This window comes from Notolepis coatsorum (assembly GCF_963971535.1).
Source record: "Notolepis coatsorum genome assembly, chromosome: 7".
Taxonomy (NCBI): Eukaryota; Metazoa; Chordata; class Actinopteri; order Aulopiformes; family Paralepididae; genus Notolepis; species Notolepis coatsorum.
In genome coordinates this window covers 125289727-125315329 of record NC_140171.1, presented here as the reverse complement: position 1 = coordinate 125315329, position 25603 = coordinate 125289727, and the positions used below count along the sequence as shown (strand labels likewise).

General features: G+C 43.0%; 1 protein-coding gene across 1 annotated transcript in view; it reads left to right on the top strand.

Annotated features, from left to right (window-relative positions):
* The window catches only part of gga1 (golgi-associated, gamma adaptin ear containing, ARF binding protein 1), a 59847-nt gene that overhangs the window by 20802 nt on the left and 13442 nt on the right, over positions 1 to 25603 (top strand). The window contains exons 3-10 of the mRNA XM_084318800.1: positions 5431 to 5506; positions 6247 to 6345; positions 8090 to 8213; positions 8760 to 8860; positions 9077 to 9157; positions 9701 to 9838; positions 10472 to 10553; positions 23270 to 23380. Of these exons, the coding sequence (XP_084174926.1) occupies positions 5431 to 5506; positions 6247 to 6345; positions 8090 to 8213; positions 8760 to 8860; positions 9077 to 9157; positions 9701 to 9838; positions 10472 to 10553; positions 23270 to 23380 (812 nt within the window). The remainder of the gene's footprint in view (positions 1 to 5430; positions 5507 to 6246; positions 6346 to 8089; positions 8214 to 8759; positions 8861 to 9076; positions 9158 to 9700; positions 9839 to 10471; positions 10554 to 23269; positions 23381 to 25603) is intronic.

Sequence of the window (25603 nt, the reverse complement as noted above, 5' to 3'; positions counted from 1 at the left end):
GGACAGGAGCACTTGGATTGGTGCTAAATTAACCGCTGTGTGTACCACTAAAACATTGAGTGTCGTTGCATGCCGAATAAAGACCTCTGCAACAGGTCCTGCATTATTATTAAAAAGTGCAGTGGTGGGTGCGAGAGCCTGCACCCGTTACAAAACGTATGGCAGTATGGTACGCAGAATCCAGCTTTTTAAGCAGGGAGGAAGGAGCATGCATATAGATCACATCTCCATAGTCTAATACAGACAGAAAAGAACTCTGCACAATTCTCTTCCTGGCTTCAGACGAGAAACATTTCTTTAGACGGAAGAAAAAGCCCAGTTTAGGTCTAAGTTTTCTCAGTAGGTTCCCAATATGAACATCAAAGGTCATCTTGTCATCAATCCATATGCCCAGGTATTTGTAGGATGTTACTTTGTCAAGGCATGTCCCTCCCTTCCAGTGTCAGAATCGGAGGGACGGCTGTATTAGCTCGAGAGCGAGAGAAGGTCATGTACTTGGTCTTTTTTGCATTAAGGACCAGTCTTAGCCTTAGCAAGGAGTGTTGCAGTGTATTAAAAGCATCCTGTAGAAGCTCTATGGCCTGAGTTAAAGAGGAAGCCACTGTGTAAACAACTGTATCATTGGCGTATAAATGAAAACGTGCTGGGTTTATCCCATTTCCTAGTTCATTTATAAAGATTGAGAATAAGACAGGGGCCAAAATAGAACCTTGTGGAACACCTTTGTTTACAGTAAGAGCAGCTGAGTCTGCTTGACTTGGAGCAATGCTTGACGATGCTGCATGTCTTCCTCAGACACTGTTTGTGATGGATAGACTCAATTGCAGGGAGTGGTGTACCGGTGATGCATTGGGCGGTTTTCACCACCATCTGCAGTGCTTTTCGGTCTGAGGCAGTGCAGTTGCAGACGCCGTACCAGACTGTGATGCAGTTGATGAGTATGCTTTCTATGGCGCACCGGTAAAAGTTCACCAGAATCTGAGGGGACCGACGGGCTTTCTTCAGTCTCCTCAGGAAAAAGAGGCGCTAGTGACTGGTGAGCCTTCTTGACCAGTGACGAGGTGTTGAGGGTCCAAGAGAGGTCCTCGGAGATGTGGATTCCCAGGAATTTGAAGCTGGAGACACGCCTGACCTCCGTCCCGTTGATATGGCATGCTGGTTCTAGTCTTCCTGAAGTCCTCGATGAGCTCCTTGGTTTTCTTGGTGTTGAGGGCCCGGTTGTTGTTTGCGTACCGCATGCGTCAGGGGTCAGAGTTGTTGGAAGTGCTCTTCAACCCTTAGCTTGTGGCTGTGCTTGGTAGGGATGGGTACCGTTCACATTTGAACCGATACGGTACCGGTACCTGTGAATCGATACCGGTACCCAACGGCAACCTTCCCCCTAAGGTGCGCCCGTGCGCGCGCACATGGCAAAACACTCCCGCGCACATCTGAAATCGGTCGCGCAAAAAAAAGAAAAAAAATTTACTTTCTTTTTACTTTTTTTTTTTTATTCAACAAACATGACCATGTTCACGTCTTAAACTCATACTGAGGCCTTGGTTTTAAATTGCATATCATCATTCATTTATTTATTGTCACACAGAGCAGAAGAATTTTGCCAAAACAAACCAATAGTATCCAGCTGCAGAACGGCAGACCAGCCACACTCTCAAAGTTTGAATGAAGTAAACTTTTCACCTCAATAACGTCAACATTCAGGGTGAATGTAATGTGAGAAATTGGGATACAAAATTTAATAAAAATTAAAAATATATATATTTTTGTTGATCGGATCGGGAAAGATCAGTATCGGTAGATACTCAAAATCACATGATCGGATCGGATCGGGAGCAAAGAAAATTGATCGGGACATCCCTAACGGTAACCTGTTGCGTGTGACGTTACCAAGAGAAACCCCGCTTGCAGTGCTTTGTGGGCAGCGCTACTGCACGCTCACACAGACACACACAACAGATGAGGAAGTGGACAGATCCGACCAGCATTGCTGGCTCCTCACAATGCAAACGCGAAAATGTACATTACAGATGAACTGCAGAGAAAATGTCCAGTTTATCATCCCGGTCGAGACTAATTGGAAGCGGAGTGCAACGTGTGCAAAGCTTGACCATATGTTTATGTGTCTAATAAAGGTGCTGGCGATCTCAAAGCTCACATGGACACAGCAAAACATTACAAACAAACCAGTGCAAGGCGAGAGTTTGATGGCAAAGTTGACCGAATTGATTGAAGAATGCAGCTATACAGAGAGAGAAAGAAAATAATTGAAAACTATTTTGATGCCTCAAAATGATGTTTTGGTTTGATAAGATGCTTTTTTCAAACTTTGACCAGTCAGCTGGTTCTTTTTAGCGTTTATCGCTTTTTCATCGCATTCATACTTGGTCAAGTTCGACCGACAGAAGCAGGCTGAAAGGGTTCAGATGGGGGGGAAGACACTCTGGGAAAGGCACGGCTGCCGTCCGGGATTCGAACGCGCTCAGCCCCAGATCTGTGACGAGCACGGTTGTCCACGGCGCTGAAATAGCACTCGCGGTACGTGGTGAGCTACTGGAGCTCCCCTTGATAAGATGCTTATGATACAATCATTCTAAGGATTATGTGTGTAATAAATTAGTTTAGTACACTAATTGCAACAAATCTGAAACTGCATAGTGCACTTTTAAATTAGTATCTTTGTGAGGTTTCTGTTTTATAATTTACATTACATTGAAAAGATAAAGATATATTTTTTAAAGCTGGATTTTCTAATACAGAAGAGGTATTATTTAGAACATTACATCATATTTTTCTTGTTATTTATTTTGTCCAGTAAGACTTGAAAATATATATTATTTTGTCATAGGTCGATTTAGTTATTTTCTTGAGATTTGTCAGATAGATTACTTTAGGCATAATACAGCATGTTGAGTAACTTTGGTTATAGAGAGATATTATTTTGTTATATAAAATAATATAAACAATAATTTTATATCCATACAGAGGAGGTATACTTTAAATATATTATAATGATAAGGCATCTTTGAGTAAACTTTGATTAAGTATCTTGAGGCTGAAGGCAGAGTGTCCTCTTTAAAAAAAATCACAATATGGTCACCCTTGAAGTCGCATTATAATTCACTTAATAAAATAATGACGAGTCAGCCTCCTAAAAAGACAAAAGTTAGTGACACGACTCACACCGCCGCCGCCAACCCAGCCAAAGTAAGGACTATGCTCTGTATCGTCAATCAATGGTCAAATAAATATTTCATTAAGGAATATAATATGCCTTTTTGTATTATTTCTCTGTGTATCAGCAAAATGTATATATTTTTATGTTAGACATTAAGGGAAATTAAGATTCTCAGATTTTTTACAAACCGCCGCTTATCAACTAACCGGTTAATCGGCAGGTGACGTATGTTGCTCAGTAGTTGCTGATGTCTGCTCAGGAGGTTTTAGTGTTTGCTCAGACCAAAAAATAATTAGAGGGAACATTGCCCAACGGTACCTTTTTTCGGTACTTTAGTCTATAAAAATGTAATCTACCTCCCTCAGTCGTGAAAAGAAAAATCCAAACTTCAAATAACTACACTTTCGACCGTTTTCAGCTTGCCATTGCATCGATACTCGGTAGTACCGACGTGTTTTGGTAAGTACCTTTAAAAGTACCGAATTCGGTACCCAAGTGCTTGGCCCTATTCAGGTTAGCCCTGGCTGGTGGGCATGTCACCAGATCTAAAAGCATGTGTCACGTGCCTTTAGTAGTGTACGGACCTCTCTGTTCATTCACGGCTTCTGATTGGGGAATGTAGTACTCTGTTTAAGGGTGGTGACACTGTCAATGATGGAGTTGATGTAATCCACAACGGAGGTGTAGGAGTCAATGTCAGTATGGGAGTCCAGGATGGACTGGTACTCCAGTCTGTCAAGTCAAGTCAAGAGTTTTATTTGTCACAGCATACAGTGAAATGCGGGTGGTCATGCCCGCAGTGATTGTGCAATAATACAAGTAATAAGAATAAGACATTTGTGCAATAATACAAGTAATAAGAATAAGACATAACAGGTATAATGTGTACATAAAGTTTACAAAAGCATGGTAAAAGACATGCTAAGGTCCTGCGATAGTGCAATACAATGTTAGCTACGGATGAGGCACTGGGTCTTATGTACACTACTATACAATACTATACAATCTACAGTTATACTATATATCCTTATGCTATCTTGCTATATCCATCTATTTACTATACAAGAACCACTCCTGTTCTTAAAAAAAAAAGAAAATGAAGTGACCTTTTCATTCTGTAAAGTGATCGTTGAGTGTGAGCGTGTGCAGCGTGTGTGTGTTCATGCTAAAGTGACTGTTAGTGTGTGAGTGTATACAGTATGTGTGTTGTGTGTGTGCTCATGTGTGTGGAGAGTTCAGTGTTCAAGACTGATGGCCTGGGGGAAGAAGCTGAGCCGAAGTCTCTCTGTCCTAGTTGCTGGTGTGCGCAGGCGTTTGCCTGACCGCAGCAGCTTGAACAGGCTGTTGTTGGGGTGGTGGGGGTCTTTCATTATTCTGCAGGCTCTGGATTTGCACCTCTTGTTATATAAGACCTGCAGGGGTGGTAGTGCAATACTCGTAGTACGCTCGGCTGAGCGCACCACTCTCTGTAGGGCCTTCTTGTCCTGTGCCTTGCTGTTTCCATACCAGGCAGTGATGTTTCCAGTCAAGATGCTCTCTACAGCTCCGGAGTAGAAGGACCGCGGGTTGGCCACCCCTGGTCTAGTGTTTTGTCTCCTCTTGTGGGGCAAGAGACATGTTGGTGGAATTTGGGGAGCACAGTCTTTAGGTTGGAGTGATTCAAATCTCTTGCAACAATAAAGGCTCCCTCTGGGTGTGAGTTCTGTTGTTTGCTAATGGCAGCATACAGTTCCTTCATTGCTAGCTTGTAATTAGCGTCCGCGTGGTACAGTATGTAGGCCGCTGCAGTGACGCAGTCACAATGGTAGCTGTAAATTCCCTGGGCTGATTATCTGCACTTAATCGTCAGATATTCCACGTTAACACAAGGGTCCTCCTTACTGGATAAGTAACCCTCCATTGTAGTGGCGTGAGGTGCTGTGCATATGTGCATTGTGCAACATACATTTATAACATGGACACGGTATTACAGGGAAAGACTTACGGTTGTGTGATACTTACATCCCCAGTTGGTGATTGGGCCCATCTCTGTTGTGTTTTTTTGTGTACAGTAAATGCCCCCAAAATTCTAAATACATTTTGAAATAATTTTGTAGCACAACAAAATGTTTCAACGTCACATATGACTGTGTGGATAAAAGTAGATGTGTACAATCTGTTTGGCTTGCCAGTGCAGAAAAGGTAAAAGTAGATGTGTACAATCTGTTTGGCTTGCCAGTGCAGAAAAGGTAAAAGGTTCTTTCTTTCACTTTTAGTCCCCATCTAGCAACAAGGCTCCTAGCCCACAAAATCCAGTCACCTCAGGAGTGGGAGGCAATGCAAGCACTAACGGTAAGATGAGGCTCTACTCAAACTACAATTATGTATCAGTGGAGTCTGTTTTGGGTTGTTTAACTACTGTAAAGAGTTTTAAAGGCCACATAATATGACATCATCATCATCATCATCATCATATATTATTTGGTAACTGTAAAATAAATGAACATTGAAAGAGTTCATGAAAATATATTTCTTGATGTGCCAATAGATGACAAAATCTGCTGGAAATCTCACATAAAACAGTACAAACTAAACAGTCGATAAGCATTTCAGTATTGAGTAAAGCAAAGCACGTTCTGGATCACAAATCACAAATCATTCCATATTCTTTACTGTTCACTGGTTTTACTGAATTTAAATTACTGTGCAGAGGTTTGTGGCAATACCTGTTACTAATATAATGTTCACTGAATTCACTATATACTCAAAAAAGAGACACCACTTTCAGGCCCTGTTTTGTGCGTACGCAAAGTGTGTACATACTAGATTATTATTTATTTATTTACTTTATTATTGTGGGTACATCTATTTAAATGTATTAAAGAATAGTGCATTTATTAAGTTAATATTGTTTATTTGTTTTAACTATTTACTTTAGTTGCTTTTTATTATTATTTGTATTTCTTTTTATGTATTAAACATTTTCACATGTTTGAAATTAAGATTGAATTCAATCATTAAATTCAATCATCTTGACGAAAGCTCGTCTGTACAGGTGTAACTCAACTTTCCACAATCAATATTTTCCCCAGGTCCTTGAGATGTGCATGAAGAACTGTGGGAAGCGGTTTCACCTTGAAGTGGACAAGTTCCGCTTCCTCAATGAGCTCATCAAGGTGGTGTCCCCCAAGGTACCGACTGACTCACTCTTCTGCTGTGGATTGTGTTGCACCATTGGGACACATTCATGACTAGACTAAGACTTAGTTTTTGTATTTGCTTGTGACTATAGTGTGACATAGTGACTATGTAAAAGTAGCACATCTTTTTGGTTCTGTAAGGGTTTCTTAAGGCAGAGATATTCAATAGTATGAAGGCCTTGAGCCTTGACGGTGTGGTGGAATGTGGGTGAGACTGGTTGACTGATCATACAATATGATAAGAACATGTCAGAGGATAAGGATCCCCACATTCTCCATATGCACCTTTTTAGATACATGAAAGAAGCACCAGGTTTTTAGAATGGAACAGGAGACCTTTCTATGAAATAAAAACAATACAGGTGCATTCGGCTCAAATAAGGGACTAAACACGTTTCGCAATTATGCCACATCAATGTGGAACGCCCTACCCAAAGCTGTAAAGGAATGTGGATCACTACCCACTTTCAAAACCTCTCTCAAGGGACACCTACGGGAGACTGCAATTCAACACTGGCCCCTGTAAATATCCTAACCCAATCATTCCAACCCCCTCCAATGTACAGTCATTTACCTAGTATGGTTTTGTCAATAGTTCAATGTACAATTGTGTTTGTTTGTACAGTGTCTCCTCCCCCCCCCCCTCAATGTACAGTGTTACTTGTTTATACAGTATGCCCCCCGCCCCCCCCCCCCCCCCCCAACCACCTCCAATGTAAATTACCCAGTATGGTTGTCAATATCCCAATGTACCCAACCCCCCCCACCCAACCTCCAATGTACAGTTTCTACGTCAAATGTATATACTCCCTTTTCTTGACTCCTTCTGTATCACAAACAGTACTGTATTTGCAAATCTGGTATGTCATAAATGTATAGATGTAGCAGTACTGACTATCTGTATGTCATGTATGTCATATATGTCTATATGAATTGAAAATGGGGGACCCTGATGGAAACAAGACAAACGTCTTTCTCAGGTCTGCATCCCCTTAACAATTGTATGTATTGAGCCGTACTGTATTGTACCCATTCTGCAATCTGTTAAATAAAGTTTTCATTCATTCATTCATTCATTCATTCATTCATTCATCCTCTTGGAATTTTCACAATATCCAAGTTCCTATATTCTTCATTTGCTATTGTAGCTCTTTTAAGCATGAACACATTTAATTTAATGGGACCGGGCCAGAGCATAGTGAAAAGCATGGTCAAAACTGCATGGTTTGGTTTTGACCCTTAACTGTGTGGAACTAGCATACATTGAACATTGTAGTTGAAAATGTCTTTATGGTTCCAATGTGCCCAATTACATTCAAATATATTCATTCAGGTGAGAGGTCAAAAAAATGGTGAATTATGCTGATCAAGGTGTAGATCTTTGTGACCTGGTTTGAATGTTTTTCTTAAAACAAGTCTGTTTGGTAAAACAACTTCCTGGATCATGTGAGGCAAATCAGGTGGAGAATAGACGTAGTAGCAGGTGAGTGAGGGAAATGCACTGGACGGTTTAGACCTTTCATAGACAATGTTGGCAATAAGAAGACACTCTAATTACACCAGTGTTATCCTTTTAATAAGCACTAGATTCGAAGAGGCCCTACTCTGCATGACTACATGAATTTGCAGAAGGGATAATAATGTGTGAAACTCAAATCAAAATGACTATTAGCGGGGCTAAGAACTTGTTTATCGGAGGACAGCCTTAGTAACGACACCCGGCTATCCTCTATAGTACCTGGGCACCCGGGCTCCAGAACCAGTGAAGAAGAAGGTTCTGGACATGATGTACAGCTGGACGGTCGGGCTGCCAGATGAGACCAAGATAGCAGATGCCTATCAAATGTTGAAAAAACAGGGTGAGTTCTCCAAAATATCATTAGTCATGTTAATATATAAGAAAGACCAGTAGGTTGAACTAGCTGCGCACCCCACCTGTCTACTCTGTTGATGAATTAATGAATGCATATTAATATAGGGTGTGTGATTTATGAATACCTTTGTGGCCTGACTTGAGTTCACCATTGCATCTAAGATCCGATTTCTCCAAATGCAGGTTTTAGAAACAAATAGTGTTTTTACATAATGATGTCACTTCTCTTTTTTTCTTTTACGTCAATGAGGCACCAACACGAGACCAACTTCCCTTAGTCATAGCTAGTTGGATCCAGAAGGACCTTCCTTCCGGTTCTTATTCCCATGCCGAGTCCCTGAACCACTACAGTGTTTATTTGAAGTGTATTCTTTCTTTAAAGCTGTTTGTTGTTATTACCAGTTACCATGGTAACATTCTATATTCCAGTTGGTCTATCTATATATACACATACATATGACGCATGGGTGTGTTGCTGACAGATGTGTTGTTTATTCATGTAAAGTGGATGGAGGTCCTTGTACTCTTCCAGGTATTGTCAAGCAGGACCCAGTGCTTCCTGATGACACGCCCCTCCCACCACCTCCACCCAGAGCCAAGAGCGCCATCTTTGAGGATGAGGAGAAATCCAAGGTAGAGGGGGAAGAGGCTCAAGCCATTCCTCACTAGAATTGTCAATGAAAACGATAGCTTGGTGGTCATAACATCATTATTCAATAGGTCCTATACTCTGTTTACTGTGTTCATTTCTTTTGAAATGAGAACTATTGGGCAGATCACTGTGGGTCTGACGTTAGGTTGTTTACCTCACATCCTCTCTTTTTTGCCCGTTCCTTCCTGCCTGCGTAGATGCTTTCTCGCCTACTCAACAGCACTCACCCTGAAGATCTGAGAGCAGCAAACAAGCTCATTAAGGAAATGGTGCAGGAGGTGAGTCATAGGCTTTGTGTCACAAAAATGTGTGTGTGTTTGCCTCGGTCAGTGTGTGGTTTGTGCTCTTACCAGCTCTCATCAGATCACACGCACATAAATCCCAGCTTTTTGTTTCATGGTGTTAATCTGCTGAGGCTCCCTCAACCATGATGAAGCATCCTAACAACCAATAGATTATATTCATGAATTATACAGTAAATCAGGCCATCAATACTCTTAAAGGGACATGTCAACATTATGGGAAATACGCTAGCAGATACAGACCACCAAGCCTAGCTGTTGGCCAAAAACACCTCTCCCGGTGTTAGTGGTCTGTATCCACTACCATTAATTTGTGCTAAGCTAGCTTGCAGCTGCATAGCTTTCTACTGAACGCACAGAGAAGAAACGGGTATCTTATCTTCTTGTCTGACTGGTGAAGGCTGTGTCTCTTTAATTTATCTGAATGTCTCACTTTTTGTCTGGCTATTTCTATATTCTTGCCAATAATGATATTGGTCCTATTATGACACTGTTGTTTCTGCGTACGCTCTTATCCAGGACCAGAAGCGCATGGAGAAGGTGTCTAAGAGGGTAAATGCCATCCAGGAGGTGAAGGAGAGTGTGGGCCTGCTGGGTCAGCTGCTGGGGGGCTACAGCAAGGAGACCAGCTCCCAGAGCAACCTGGAGCTCATTAAGGTTAGCACACCGCAGAACACACAGCTATATGGCGCGGTCCCCAGCTATTTCTGGAAGTAGGGAAGTGCACCTGCTGTGTGACTGCGATTATAGATTAGATTGTACTTTATTTTCATTATATTTGCATACAACGAGATTTGGGACTCAAACTTAAGGTGCCGTAGTGGAAGCAAGTATAAAAAAGTAATAAGAGAGAAACATAAAATACTATACAATAAAACAATGTTACAATACTGTACAATATACAAAATAACAACAATATACAAAATAACAATCACAGTGTCAGACGGTAGTGGGTGGGTATTGCACTGTGGATATTGCGTTTGGGGGGGGGGGGGGGGGTAGGATGTTGCACAGTGTGGGAGGAGGGGGAAGGGGTGAGTTATTGGTGCATATTGGAGTTCAAGGTGGTGATGGCTCTGGGGAAGAAACTGTCTCTGAGCCTGTTTGTTCTGGCTATAGAGTGTAGACAATGATCATTGAATGACTGACTACCCCCCTGGCGATACCTCTACGTGCAGTACTCAATAGCTGCATGTGCACAGACAAACTTATGTTAGCGAATCCGTATTGGAGCTCTTTGTGTGTGCGTGTGTGTGTGCTGCCTATCAAATAACAAGGTCACATTTGCAGGATCTTTACCAGCGTTGTGAAAAGATGAGGCCCACGCTGTTCAGACTGGCCAGCGACACAGAGGATAATGACGAGGCCTTAGGTAAGATTGTTGACGGGTCATTTTTACTAAAATCACTATATTATAGGTGAAATACAATACACCACTCTTAGCCTGCTGGTAACCATTCACTGGGTTCCATCAAGGAAACTATAAAAGGAGGAAGGGTCGGGCGGCTGGGTGGCGCAGCGGACATTGCGCTCATCACCAACGCAAGAGACACCGGGTTCGACTCCGGCTGTCGGCACTGCCTCCGGCTTGGGCCAGCCGTCATACTAATTCAATTGGCAGAATTAGCGGGTAGAAGTCGATGGGTGGTAATCTGGACGTTGTGGACAGCGACTCCTACAGGTCGGTTGAGGACGGCTGCACAGCAGAGACAGGAAATGGCGGGGGTAGTGTGAGCCTCCCACACATTACACCTCGCCAATGAGAGTCCGCGCTGGCAGGTGAAAAGATGCGACAGGCTGCCTCCTTGTGTACCGGAGGGGACACGTGATGCAAGGCTTCTATCCTCCCTACAACCGGCCAGTGGGGGGCATATGCGAGCAACGTTCAAGACAGGGGAGGGAAGAATTGGCACAATGGAATTGGGATGGGAGAAAAATAGAAAAAGTGGATAAAAAAAAAAGGAGGAAGGGTCATTACGTCACTGTGTAGCGCGCGAACGCACATTGGTGCCAAGTGTGGAAACCTTCAGTTTGCCCAACATTGAGTTGACTGGGATCGCCATCATTTAAACAGGTTATTACATCAGATGTCAGAATCATCTGCAATTTGTTGCATTGTTAACTAGCTAACGTTTGATATATATTTCCTCAGATAGCTGGTATATATTTATTTTATATTTCAGAATTTTAATATAGGCTTCAGAACTGGCACCAAGCAGAGCATAGAACGCTGGTATCGTGACCCTTTTCTAGTTTCCTTGGGTTCCATTGAAGACAAGCTGCCGGATGGCACTCATTATAAGGGAAGCAGTCTGGTAGGCCTCAGATATCATGAGAGGTTTTAAAGCAACAGTGTGCAACCTTTCTATTTATGAATGAAGTTCTTGAGGGTGTGCAGAACAAGTTGAGGTTTTAAAGCAACAGTGTGCAACCTTTCTATTTATGAATGAAGTTCTTGAGGGTGTGCAGAACAAGTTGAGGTTTTAAAGCAACAGTGTGCAACCTTTCTATTTATGAATGAAGTTCTTGAGCGTGTGCAGAACAAGTTGAGACCGTCGGTGCTTCAACACACCACTCACTTAAAGGGGCTCTTCACCAAAAAAACAATGATTTATTTTGCACATAATGCACATAATATCACACACATTAAAAAACTGTAAACAGTTTTGCACACATTCATTTAGTTTGACGGTTACTGAGAGTGAATGAGCTTGAATATGGTCACCACTCACCAGTGATGTCATCGCGGACATTGAATCCTTGTGTTGTGTTAATTACAGCTGAAATGATAAGGTAGCAGTCCCTATAAGACAAATGTATTGCTGTATTTCATCTACATAATTTCATGGTGCTGTAAATAACAACACAAGGATTCAATATCCCTGATGACATCACTGGCGGCCATATCCAAACTCATTACTCTCAATAACTGTCAAAATAAATGAATGTGTGCACATTTTCTTTTGGATGTGTGTGAGATTATGTGAAATAAATCAAATCATGGTAAAGTGCCCCTTTAAGCTGCTATAACCTCAAATGAGTGACGTATGCACGTTTATTTTACACACAAAAGGCAGGGTATTTTCTGCAACAATGGGAAACAAATGTGCAGCCACCACGACCACCAAGACACCCAAGAATTCACTCTGCAGAGTTTGCATGCAAAGAAAGACACTCTGGAAAATGTATTGTAAGCACCAAGAAAGTACCACCAGCAGGCGCCACAATTACACATTATCACTTTAATGTCGTCTATCAAGAAGGTATTCCATATGTGAGCTGCACCATCTTGAGTATCTAGCTGTATTACAGCAGGGATTCTTACATGATGCTGTTTCCACCACCCCTTTGAGTTGATCCAAATGGCAATTAACACTCCCCTTAGCACCCACCCTTCCCACCCACGACAACAAAGCCCCCCCGCCCCACACAGAGGAACAGATCACAAATGAACAATACTTCGAACCGGACAACATCAATGAAATAACCAACTCTAATGGACTGAACATATTCCACCTTAACATAAACAGCCTAAAAAACAAATTGGATGAAATCAAACAATTATTCATAAATAGTAAGGCAAACATACTGTGCTTCTCGGAAACTAAGCTTGACGATTCTGTAAAAGATCCAGAGATAGAGATTGAGAACTACTCAATAATCAGGAATGATAGGAACAAACATGGAGGTGGCGTCTGTATGTACATACACAAAGACACCAAATTCATCAACAGAAATGACCTGACTCATGAATCAATTGAAACTGTATGGGTGGAAATCCTATTCGAAAGGGCGAAATCCCTACTGGTTGGCTCAATCTACAGACCGCCAGATCATAGTGGCTTTTATGATACACTTGACGGGTGTTTAGCTGGAGTTGAGGATGTAGACAAAATTCTTATTGGAGACTGGAACACGGATATGCAACGAAAAGATGCACTCGTCTTCAAGTCATTCAGTAGGTTTTGTGATCTGCACGGCCTCAGCCAGCTAATCACACAACCCACACATGTATGTGAATCAACTCAGACTACCATTGACCTCATTCTGACCTCCGACAAGTCCAAGATCTCCAATAAAGGGGTTATAGCATGCGGGTTAAGTGATCATTATATGATATTCTGTACCCGCAAAAAGCTAAAACAAAAGGCTGGCTGCCACAAAACAGTCACATCTAGAGACCTCAAAACCTACTCTAGCGAGGCCTTTAACCTTGAACTGGAGAGTCTGGACTGGTCAGATGAACTCAATGGTACACTGGCTGAAGAAACATGGCTTGGTTTCAAAACCAAATTTTCAACAATACTAAACGACATGGCCCCCCTAAGAACCACCAGGGTAAAAAACCGTGCTGAGCCGTGGATCCACTCCGAAATACTGGCCGCTATGAAAACCAGAGACAAAAAATGCTCTGAGTTTCGTAAAAGTCAGTCAAAGCTTACCAAAAGCACGAGCAGTGAACTCCAAGCCCACGTGACTGAACTCAAACTGGAAAAAAACAGACTAAGAAACGACGTAATCTCCATGATCAAAACTGCAAAAAAGAATTTCATCAATGACAAAACTGAGGAAAACAAAAACAAACCACGTGAACTTTGGAAATTACTCAATAATCAACTAGGCTGCAGTAAAAAACTTAAAACCAGATTCTCAAACATAAACATAAAAACGGACAACACGCTCATCACAGACAAGCTGGATGTAGCCAATTACTTAAACATTTTCTTCACAAACATAGCCACAACACTGGTAAACAAACTACCCTCCCACTCAGGGCTTTATGGGGTAGAACACATAGTAGCTTACTACAAAAACCTAGGGGTCCGCAAGGACGACTTCAAGCTGGAAATGGTAACAACAGATGAGGTACTCAAAAAACTGAGCACCTTCCAACCTAACAAGGCCACTGGCCATGACAACATCCCCTCCAAATTCCTCAGAGACTCAGCAGCCGCTATCACCCCAGTCATCACACACTGTTACGAACTGGCTCAAGCTCGCAACAAGAATAGGGAGACACAGGCACAATTTAAGAAATAACAAAGAATTTATTGTCAATAATATAAAGGAGCAGCCAATATATATGAGTATATATATATCAGCAGTGTGTGGATGAGTGTATGTGCAGCATGAATGTGAATGAATGATTGAATGAATGATTGAATGAATGAAAACTTTATTTAACAGATTGCAGAATGGGTACAATACAGTACGGCTCAATACACACAATTGTTAAGGGGATGCAGACCTGAGAAAGACGTTTGTCTTGTTTCCATCAGGGTCCCCCATTTTCAATTCATATAGACATTTATGACATACACAACATACATTACATTTATGGCATAGGGACATATAGGTATTTAGTACTGATACATTTGTGACATAAACGGTATTCAAATATACAGTACTGTTACCCCTAGATCCTGACAGAGTATATACATATGATGGGGAGGGGACTGTACATTAGGAGGGGGTGGGTGGGTGGGAGAGAGATATACATACGGCGGGGAGGGAATATATACATGCGGTGGGGAGGAGACTGTCTATTAGGAGGTGGTGGGGGTTTTGGGCATTTACGGTGGCCAGTTTCAAATTGCAGCCTCCCGTAGGTGCTCTTTAAGAGCGGTTTTGAATGTGGGTAGGGATTCACATTCCTTTACAGCTTTAGGTAGGGCGTTCCACATTGATGTGGCATAATTGCGAAACGTATTTAGTCCCTTGTTTGAGCCGAATCTGGGTTTAACATGATTTGTTGAGCTTCCTCTGGTGTAGTGGTTGTGGTATTCACTGACCTTTGGGAAGTATTTTGACATGTACATGGGTACCTTAGTCGTATAGTGTATCTTGTAGACCAGGCCCATTGCAAGTTGCTGTACTCTGTCGTCTACTCTAAGCCATCCTAGGTTGTCAAAGTGGGCAGGGGTGAGGTGGGTTCTGGGGGTAAGGTCAAGTAGTAGTCTGACCAGTTTGTTTTGTGATGCTTGTAATTTTGTTTTAAGCGCCTTTGAGGTGCTTTGGTACCATGAGGTTTCAAGTTTCAAGTTTCAAGTTTCTTTAATAGTTGTCATACAGAAGTACAGAATACTTTTATACAAAATGCTTCTTACTGTTGCGCTCCAGAGACTGTGCAAGACAAGATAAGTATGAAATAAAATAACATAGTAAAATTAGAAGTAAAAAAAATGAGGTCACAGTGTTCAGTTTAGACATATGTACAATGTTCGATGCAGAATAGACGTAGTTACCATACAATATACAATACTGTGCAGTGTACTAATATACAATACTATATAGTGCAAGGCAGAAATGGAGAAATGGGACGAGGTGCAATTTAGGTACAATTCACAGTAGGTGTACGAGTTGTAGTGCAAATCCTTTATCAATAAATATAAAGTGTAAGTGTGTTTGTGTGATCTAAAGTGTGGAGAGTGGGTGCTGCAGTGTGTTGTTTGTTTGAGTGAGTGTGTGCGTGTGGGTGTGTGTGCTGTGTGCATTTGATGGTTGTTGCATAGTGATTATTGTTCGTTTAGCAGCCTGATGGCCTGGGGATAGAAGCTTCTTCTGAGTCTTTCTGTGCTCGCCTTAAGACTCCGGTATCGCTTGCCTGACCGCAGCAGTTCAAAGAGGCAGTTGTTCGGGTGGCTCGAGTCCTTAATAATTCTCTTAGCCTTCCCCTTGCACCGCTTGTTGTAAATGTTCTGGAGGGTGGGAAGCCCCCCTCCAATTGTGCGTTCGGCTGAACGTGTCACTCTTTGTAGTCTGCTACGGTCTTGTGCAGTGCTATTCCCAAACCAGGAGGTGATGTTGCCGGTCAGGATGCTCTCTATTGTACATGAGTAGAAGTTCCTAAGGATCTTCTGACTGACTTGGAACTTCCTTAGGCGCCTGAGGAAGTAGAGGCGTTGTCGTGCCTTCTTCACAACACTGTCAATGTGTGTGGTCCATGTCAAGTCCTCGGATATGTGGGCTCCGAGGTACTTGAAACTGTTCACTCTCTCAACCGGTGCCCCGTCGATGCTGAGGGGGCTGTAGTCCTTGACCCCCGACCTCCTGAAGTCCACAATCATCTCTTTTGTTTTGCTGACGTTCAGGGAGAGGCAGTTCTCCTGACACCACTGTGACAGGTTCTCTACCTCTTCCAGGTAGGCCCTTTCGTCGTTGGCAGAGATCAGGCCCACCACTACTGTGTCATCAGCAAATTTGATGATGGTGTTGTTGTTCCGCTGTGCTACGCAGTCATGTGTGTACAGGGAGTAGAGGAGGGGGCTCAGAACACAGCCCTGGGGGGCCCCTATGTTGAGCGTGATGGATGAGGAGGTGCAGTTGCCGGCTCTTACCACCTGGGGTCTGCCCGTCAGGAAGTCCAAGACCCACTGGCAGAGGTCATAGTTCAAGCCCAGGTCCCTGAGCTTGGCTATGAGTTTGGAGGGGACTATGGTATTGAATGCTGAGCTGTAGTCGATGAACAGCATTCTCACATAGTTCCCATAGGTGCACGCATAGTCGTAGTACCCTTGAATGAGTGCTCCTGCCAGAGTCTTCAGGGTATTCTTGTTTACCAGAGAGGAGATCCGGTACAAGAATCTAGTTCGTTGGTTGACTTTTTTTATTACATTGGATGCCATTTTGTCACAGGAAAGATTTGCCTCTAGGATGGAACCCAGGTAGGTAATTTCGTCTTTCCTTGTGACAATATTGTCACCCACTGCAACTGAGAAGCCGTCGGTCTTGCTGAGTTTGTTATTTGAACCGAAGAGAATGGACTCTGTTTTGCCCATGTGTAATGATAGTTTGTTATCAGCGAGCCATATGCAGATTTTGCCTAGTTCCGAGCTGAGGGTTTTTTCAACCTGCAACTTGTTCTTGTCAGAAACCAGCAGGGCTGAGTCGTCCGCAAACAGGAACAAGTTGCAGTCACAGGCTGACGACATGTCATTTGCATAAATTAGGAAGAGTAGCGGTCCTAGTATGCTTCCTTGTGGAACACCACAGCTCACTGTGAGGGGGGGGATAGAGTACCGTTTACCTCTACCATCTGTTCTCTCCCCTCCAGGTAGGATTGCATCCAGCTCACTGATAAGCTATCAAAACCAATTGCTTTTAGCTTGTCAATCAGAATGGAGTGATTGACAGTGTCGAAGGCCTTTTGTAGGTCCAGCATGACCATGCCGCAGTATTTGCCCGCGTCCACCTCTTGTTTGTAGGTGTAAAAGCAAAGAAAAGCAACCAAAACAAATGAACCAAAAGTAACAGCCAAATGACCAAAGAACCAAATAATCAACAAACAGCAACCAGACAAACAAACCAAACCAACAAATGAACCAAAAACAAATGGGGAGTTCGCCAGAGATCAGAGGCAGCCTCTCTCTGATATCCTGCTGGGACACACCGGCCCAGGTGTGCACCAATTAGCTGACGAGCCTTCCCCAGCTCTGCTCTGCCAGCCAGAGCAGAGGAAGACAACACAGTGTGGGGGAGGGTCGTCACACCTCCCCCATAAGACAGGGACCCTAGGGTCACTGTTTTCAACCCAGACACCGTATTACACTCTTTAATAAAAATTACATTTCCTCCAAAAAGTGACAGCTGAACATGGGTCGCATAGACATGCCCGCCAACTCCCCATCCAGCCACTCCACCCCAGCCTCAGCAACTCCGGTGCGCCAGAGAAGCCCTTTAAGAGTAGAGGGAGACCCAGCCTCAGCAACTCCGGTGCGCCAGAGAAGCCTTTTAAGAGAAAAAGGGGTTAGTAACCGGAATGGGCAGACAGACATATTTAAACACATGGGTGAAAATTAGGATTTTTATATATTTTTTCCTCTTCCTCTCTCTCCATGTTCACTCCATTCTCCCCTTTTCCCTCAGTCATCTGTTGTCTGAGCTGCTCCTCCCTGCCACCTCCTGTCTGAGCCTGGTCAACACCAGCTTGCTGCCGCTGGAGACGATCAATCTCAGTTGTCACATCCTTCTGCAGGTTATCCAGCTGTCCTTGCAGCTCAGTCAGCTTGCCCTCCGATTGGCTGAGGGAGGTCTTGAGGGCGGAGACTTCCTGGTTGTGGCTGAGGGAAACAGACAACGGGACAGCGGGCACAGGAAAAGTAACTTTCTCTCGTGGTACCGCACAGGCTGGCAACACGTCTGGGTTACACTCATTCTTATGTGGCTCTCCCACCAGCGGTGCCGAAGTACCCACTAATGAAGGTGGCATGTCACGCTTACCAACCAAGTCATTACCTAAAATCACTGCCACTCCTTCAACAGGCAACGAGGGCCGAACTCCCATGGACACCACCCCCTGTACCAGATCTGAGGAGAACATGAGGTTATGAAGGGGAGCAGACACAACTTGTAACCCCATCCGACAAACCCGTACATCACGACCTGTATATGATTTGGGTGAAAAAGGCAATGCCGATCCCACAATAAATGAATCCAACGCACCGGTATCTCGCAGGATTTTAACCGGTACAAAGGAATCACTTCCCACCAATGAAACATGACCCTCCGTAATATAAGGAGAATAACCGCTTTCAATGTCTGATATTGTAGCTGTTACTGTCGCAGGTCTTGTATGCCACCTAACTGCATCAATGGCATCAGCCTTGCTACCAATACGAGCAGGTGCAGCCAACGCGACAGGTCTCACCTGGGCATTTTCATTTGAGAATTCCGCCTTTGCTCTGCGACTAGGGCACTCATTCTTCCAATGCCCTTCACGCCGACAGTAATGACAATTGGTACTATCGTCATTCTCCTTCCCAGAACCATTATTAGGCCTAGAATAAGCCGATTCCACGTTTGACCCAAAACGTCTGTCTGTGCGTGGAGAAAATCTATTCTGCTGCACACTACTACCTGCTTCGGCAAATGTACGTTTATCAATTAGACTAAATTCATCAGCCAACATTGCTGCTTCTTGCGGAGTTTTAACTTTTCGTTCGTTTAAGTAAGTAGCAATACTATATGGCACACGGTTTTTTATTTGCTCTAGTACTACTAAATCTGACAGTTCCTGAAAAGTTCCAACATCTGACGCAGAACACCATCGAGTAAACTGTACCACCAGATCACGGACAAAATCAACATGAGTCTGGTGCTCCCTTTTTTCCCAATTTCTAAAACGTTGCCGATATGCTTCGGGGACCAACTCATATGCACGCAACACTATAGTTTTAACTGTCGCATAGATCTTACTGTCTGCTACAGTCAAAGAAGCATAAGCCTCTTGTGACTTTCCTGTGAGGACACACTGCAACAACAAAGTGCACTCCTCATCAGACCACTTTCTTGCATTTACCACCCGCTCAAACAAAGAAAAAAAACGGTCCGGATCCTTTTCTGTGAACTGGGGAAGCAGTTGCCGGTTAGATCCCACATTAAATGTACTTTCCTCCTGACCAGTGACCCCGGAGGACATTTTCCCCTCAATTATCTGCTTCAATTTAATGGTTTCCATCTCTAATTGTGATTGGGCTTTAATTCTTTCCATTCTTTCCTCATGTTCCATACTCCTTCCCTCATGTTCCAATTTAAGAGTTAACAACTCCTTTTGCTGTTCAAAGGTCAAAGCTTCAGGGGTCACTGTAGGTGAAATGACAGGTTTATCTATATCAAACAAAACTTCCCTGTCCATCAATGTGTCTCTCAACAATACTCTCACATCTTCCTTCAAACGTTTATCAGTCACCTCAATCTCAAAGTGCTCAGCAATTTTTTGTAGGTGTTCCTTTGTACACTGGTTCAATAACTCCATTGAAGGAGCGTGTATAAAGTCTTTCACAATGGAAGCCATATTTAAAGCACTAACTATTTATCTAGAAACAAACAAGAAAATATGGTGAGCAAGACTTTCCGAGTGCCAATCCCTAACCATATACAATATTTGTATTTTGAGCAACCCTGGTTCAATATCACTACTCCAAACCTAACCGTCTTCTTTCTTTACCCTCGACAGAGACCGAAGTCTCCACCTTACAGACTCCATTTCAAAACAAAAAAGTAAAAATAATAAATTTAGTGGACTGTTGGAAGTACTGATACAGTACAGCTGGTCCACTCGGCGCCTACCTAACCAGGGCTACTCACTACCACTTTTAAACAGATTAAATAGCACTCAAAAAGTCATACTCACCACACGCTGCATGTCCACAGAGGAGAGGATTCACCACACTGCCAGCCATCACACAACTGCAAAACTAAAGGTCAATTTGAAGAAAATAACCAATTTAACATTCAACATTTCCAATTTGCACCTGAATCTCCCCCAATCCAAGACATATTCAATTAATTTCAGCAAACAAATAGTTTCCAGGTTACTCGCCACACTGGCAACCAGTCCACACTAGATCACTCCCACTAGGGCCCAATGTAGGGAGTGAAAAATATGAACATGCTGAATTTTTTTTTCTTACAAACTATTCTAGGGTCCAAATTGTTTTTCTTTTATAATACCGGATGTATTCTTTTTTGACAAGCCCCCACTTGTTACGAACTGGCTCAAGCTCGCAACAAGAATAGGGAGACACAGGCACAATTTAAGAAATAACAAAGAATTTATTGTCAATAATATAAAGGAGCAGCCAATATATATGAGTATCAGTGTGTCAGCAGTGTGTGGATGAGTGTATGTGCAGCATGAATGTGTAGGTGTAAAAGCAACCAAAACAAATGAACCAAAAGTAACAGCCAAATGACCAAACAACCAAATAATCAACAAACAGCAACCAGACAAACAAAGAACCAAAAACAAATGGGGAGTTCGCCAGAGATCAGAGGCAGCCTCTCTCTGATATCCTGCTGGGACACACCGGCCCAGGTGTGCACCAATTAGCTGACGAGGCCTTCCCCAGCTCTGCTCTGCCAGCCAGAGCAGAGGAAGACAACACAGTGTGGGGGAGGGTCGTCACACACACATAATAAACCTCTCCATAAAACAGGGACACGTCCCCAAGGACTTCAAAATTGCGAGGGTGACCCCTCTGCACAAAAAGGGCAGCAAATTAGACCCAGGCAACTACCGCCCTGTTTCTATTCTCACCTCCATCTCGAAAGTCATGGAGAAAATAGTCTACGAACAGGTCGAAAAGTACCTAGCGGAAAAAAATGTAATCTACGAATTCCAATCTGGCTTCAGAACATTCCACTCCACTGACACATGCCTTCTCTATTTGTACGACCACATCAAACAAGAGGTGGACGCGGGCAAATACTGCGGTCATGGTCATGCTGGACCTACAAAAGGCCTTCGACACTGTCAATCACTCCATTCTGATTGACAAGCTAAAAGCAATTGGTTTTGATAGTCTATCAGTGAGCTGGATGCAATCCTACCTTGAGGGGAGAGAACAGATGGTGGAGGTAAACGGTACCCTATCCCCCCCCCCTCACAGTGAGCTGTGGTGTTCCACAAGGAAGCATACTAGGACCGCTACTGTTCCTAATTTATGCAAATGCCATGTCGTCTTCTTGTGACTGCAACTTGTTCCTGTTTGCGGACGACTCAGCCCTGCTGGTCTCTGACAAGAATAAGTTACAGGTTGAAAAAACCCTCTGCTCGGAACTAGGCAGAATCTGCATATGGCTCGCTGATAACAAACTATCATTACACATGGGCAAAACAGAGTCCATTCTCTTCGGTTCAAATAACAAACTCAGCAAGACCGACGGTTTCACAGTTACAGTGGGTGACAATATTGTCACAAGGAAAGATGAAATTACCTACCTGGGTTCCATCCTAGAGGCTAATCTCTCCTGTGACAAAATGGCATCCAATGTAATAAAAAAAAGTCAATCAACGAACTCGATTCTTGTACCGGATCTCCTCTCTGGTAAACAGGAATACCCTGACGACTCTGGCAGGAGCACTCATTCAAAGGTACTACGACTATGCTTGCACCTCATGGTACCAAAGCACCTCAAAGGCGCTAAAAACAAAATTACAAACATCTCAAAACAAACTGGTCAGACTACTGCTTGACCTTACTCCTAGAACCCACCTCACCCCTGCCCACTTTGACAACCTAGGATGGCTTAGAGTAGACGACAGAGTACAGCAACTTGCAATGGGCCTGATCTACAAGATACACTACACGACCAAGGTACCCATGTACATGTCAAAATACTTCCCAAAGGTCAGTGAATACCACGATCACAACACCAGAGGGAGCTCCACAAATCATGTTAAACCCAGATTCGGCTCAAACAAGGGACTAAACACGTTTCGCAATTATGCCACATCAATGTGGAACGCCCTACCCAAAGCTGTAAAGGAATGTGAATCACTACCCACTTTCAAAACCACTCTCAAGGAACACCTACGGGAGGCTGCAATTCGAAACTGGCCCCTGTAAATGTCCTAACCCAACCCCCTCCAATGTACAGTAATTTACCTAGTATGGTTTTGTCAATATTCCAATGTGCAGTTTTGCTTGTTTGTTCAGTGTTCCCCCCCCCCCAACCCCCTCCAATGTAAATTACCTAGTATGGTTGTCAATATCCCAATGTACAGTTTTGCTTGTACAGTTGTACAGTGTTTCCCCCTCAACCCCTCCCTACCCAACCCCCCCCACACAACCCCACCCAACCTCCTCCAATGTACAGTTTTTACGTCAAATGTATATACTCCCTTTTCTGGACTCTTTTTGTATCACAAACAGTACTGTATTTGCAAATCTGGTATGTCATAAATGTATAGATGTAGCAGTACTGTATCTGTATGTCATGTATGTCATATATGTCCAGATTAATTGAAAATGGGGGACCCTGATGTAAACAAGACGAAAGTTTTTCTCTGGTCTGCATCCCCTTAACAATTGTGTGTATTGAGCTGTACTGTATTGTACCCATTCTGCAATCTGTTAATAAAGTTTTCAATCAATCAATAAAGCACTGAATAGCACTATACAATACCAAATCGAGAATGCAACCAGATTGGCTTGGTTACTCATTTGTGGTTTAGCTAATTAAACTAATCGGACAAGATTATCCAGTCGGAAAAAGTATTTGAAAGGATATCAAAGAATATCAGTCCTCAGGTCTGCGAACAGCAGTCCTGATAGATGTGTGTGTGTGTTTATGTTGTGGTTCCAGCTGATATCCTGCAGGCCAATGACAGCCTGACACAGGTCATCAACCTCTACAGACAACTGATTAAGGGAGAGGAGGTGAATGGAGACAGCACAACCATGCCCTCACTACCAGGTAGGTGTGTGTGTGCAGGGTGCAATTTGCCGAATAAAACATGTTAATTTTTTTTAAATAAAATACATTTAACCCTTTCAGTGCCATTCACTAATAAACACGTTTCTGACGTCCAACCGTTGAGTGCCATTCACGTGTTAACAGGTTTCTGGATAGTTTTTAATTTTTTTTAATTTTAATACCCGATTCATTCTCAGGGTGATGTGTTTTGGTTGAAAATGCATAGTGGGAATCCGAAGGTGCAGTACCGGCCACATCCTACCAGGCAGTGGTATCGAGCTACATTTCTATAATGTCCTCTGCTGTGGAAAATCTCCAGGGCCCTCATTTATCAACGTTGCGTACGCACAGATATGTGCGTAACCCGTGTGTACGATCATTTCTAAGCAAAGTGTGGGACTTATCAATTTGAACTTGTGCTTGACTTTGTGCTTATATCTACGCACACAGCTCGGAGCATGCGTAGCTGGCGCCCGGTGGTAGAATATGTTTACAATGCAGAAATAAGCACTGACTGCGCTCCGCGTATAACTCAACTCGTTATTATTTTGCGCATAGATTGCAGAAATACGGGAAAGTTTTGATTATATTTAAAAGGCTTTGCCATTGTTAAACGTAATAAGTGGAACCCCGAAGCTGTAAGCAGAATACAAGTCATATGAACACCCACGATAGTTCTTCCCCCTTCCTAGAATAAAAAATAAAAAACGCATTGCAACGAGAACAGAGGTTATATCGTGTGGGTGATATCATGACTTGTATTCTGCTTACAGAATTTCACTTGTTTAGTTTTACAATGTCAAAGCCTAAATCAAAACGTTCCCGTATTTCTGCAATCTATGCGCAAAATAAAAACGAGTTGAGTTCTAACAAAGAACGTATTACATGCTGGGTGGGCTGATAGAGTAAACTATGATATGAATATGATATGATATAAGGTATACTGGTCCGTCCGCGAGGATAGCGAGGAGTCGGATAGCCATTAAATGCCATTTGAGAATTAATGCAAAGCGACGGCCTATAGCCTATACATATTATTTAATGTTTTCATAAGCGTAAAGATACAACAGCTAGATTAATGATCAAGTTAGTTTATTGTGCAGGGTTCGCAGGGCTGTGTCATGTGCTATTATATATGCGCAAGTTACTGTTGCATAATGTAGGCTATGGGCTGGCTGCTATTATATGTAATTCATATAGGCTACCTAATACCGACAACAAAATAGATTATATCATATGCCTCTACACACATCATATTATACCCGGTAGTCAATCCATATTCCAGCATGGTTATAATAATGACACACCAACGCGCCAAACAGTGGTTAACAAACGGTCTTTATTAGTATTTTGAGCTGTCCAGGCAGAATTGCAGCAATGGTCTTAGGGAGTCGTTGATATCTGACATCACCATGTACAAGTCCGCCAGCATTTTATTTATTATCCCATAACACGGTTGTGTCTTCTTGGTTCGGCAGCGCCTCTGTGAACAATCTCTCGTGGAGTTTCTCAGAGTTCGCTCGGGTCAGTCCATTATTTCACCAGTGTTTCATTACCATATATGGATAATCGGGCGGTTCTGGTATGCAAATACGTAAAACCGTGCACGAGCTGCAGCGTAGGATCAAAGTGATATTTATCAAGACAGGTGTGAGTACTGTCCCGTTTTTTTTGTGCGTACACACATTCTAAATTATGTGCTTAAGAACAAAGATAGAACACTTTCTAAGAATTGTTGATAAATGAGGGCCCAGGTCTCAGATTTCATTCTTTGTTCTCGGGAAGCAGCAGAGTTCAGCCGGTCACATCGAAGCACGTCAATTATGTTTGATCCGTATGTTATGGTCGTTTATAACGTCGATCAAATGGGGATTGGATCTACCAGATGGCGATCAAGAAATTGGAATATTCTTTTTGGATTACTTTCGGCCGAAGGTAAGAGCGATTCAACGTCAATTATATAGCCTGATCCTGCAATGCTTTCATACCGATCGGGCTGGTAACCGTGTCTAGTGTTCAATGCGAATGTCGTTACCGACGCTCGAATAATCAGAAACGACCCCCCCCCCCCCCCCCCTTTCATGCGTCCATGATGGTACATAATACCGTTAATGTGGACTTGAATCCGGAACAATAACGGGTTCAGGCGAGGAACGGTAGAGTCCACAATGTAATACACGTTGCGTGCTATTACTCAGCATTTCATGAATTACCCCTAGACGG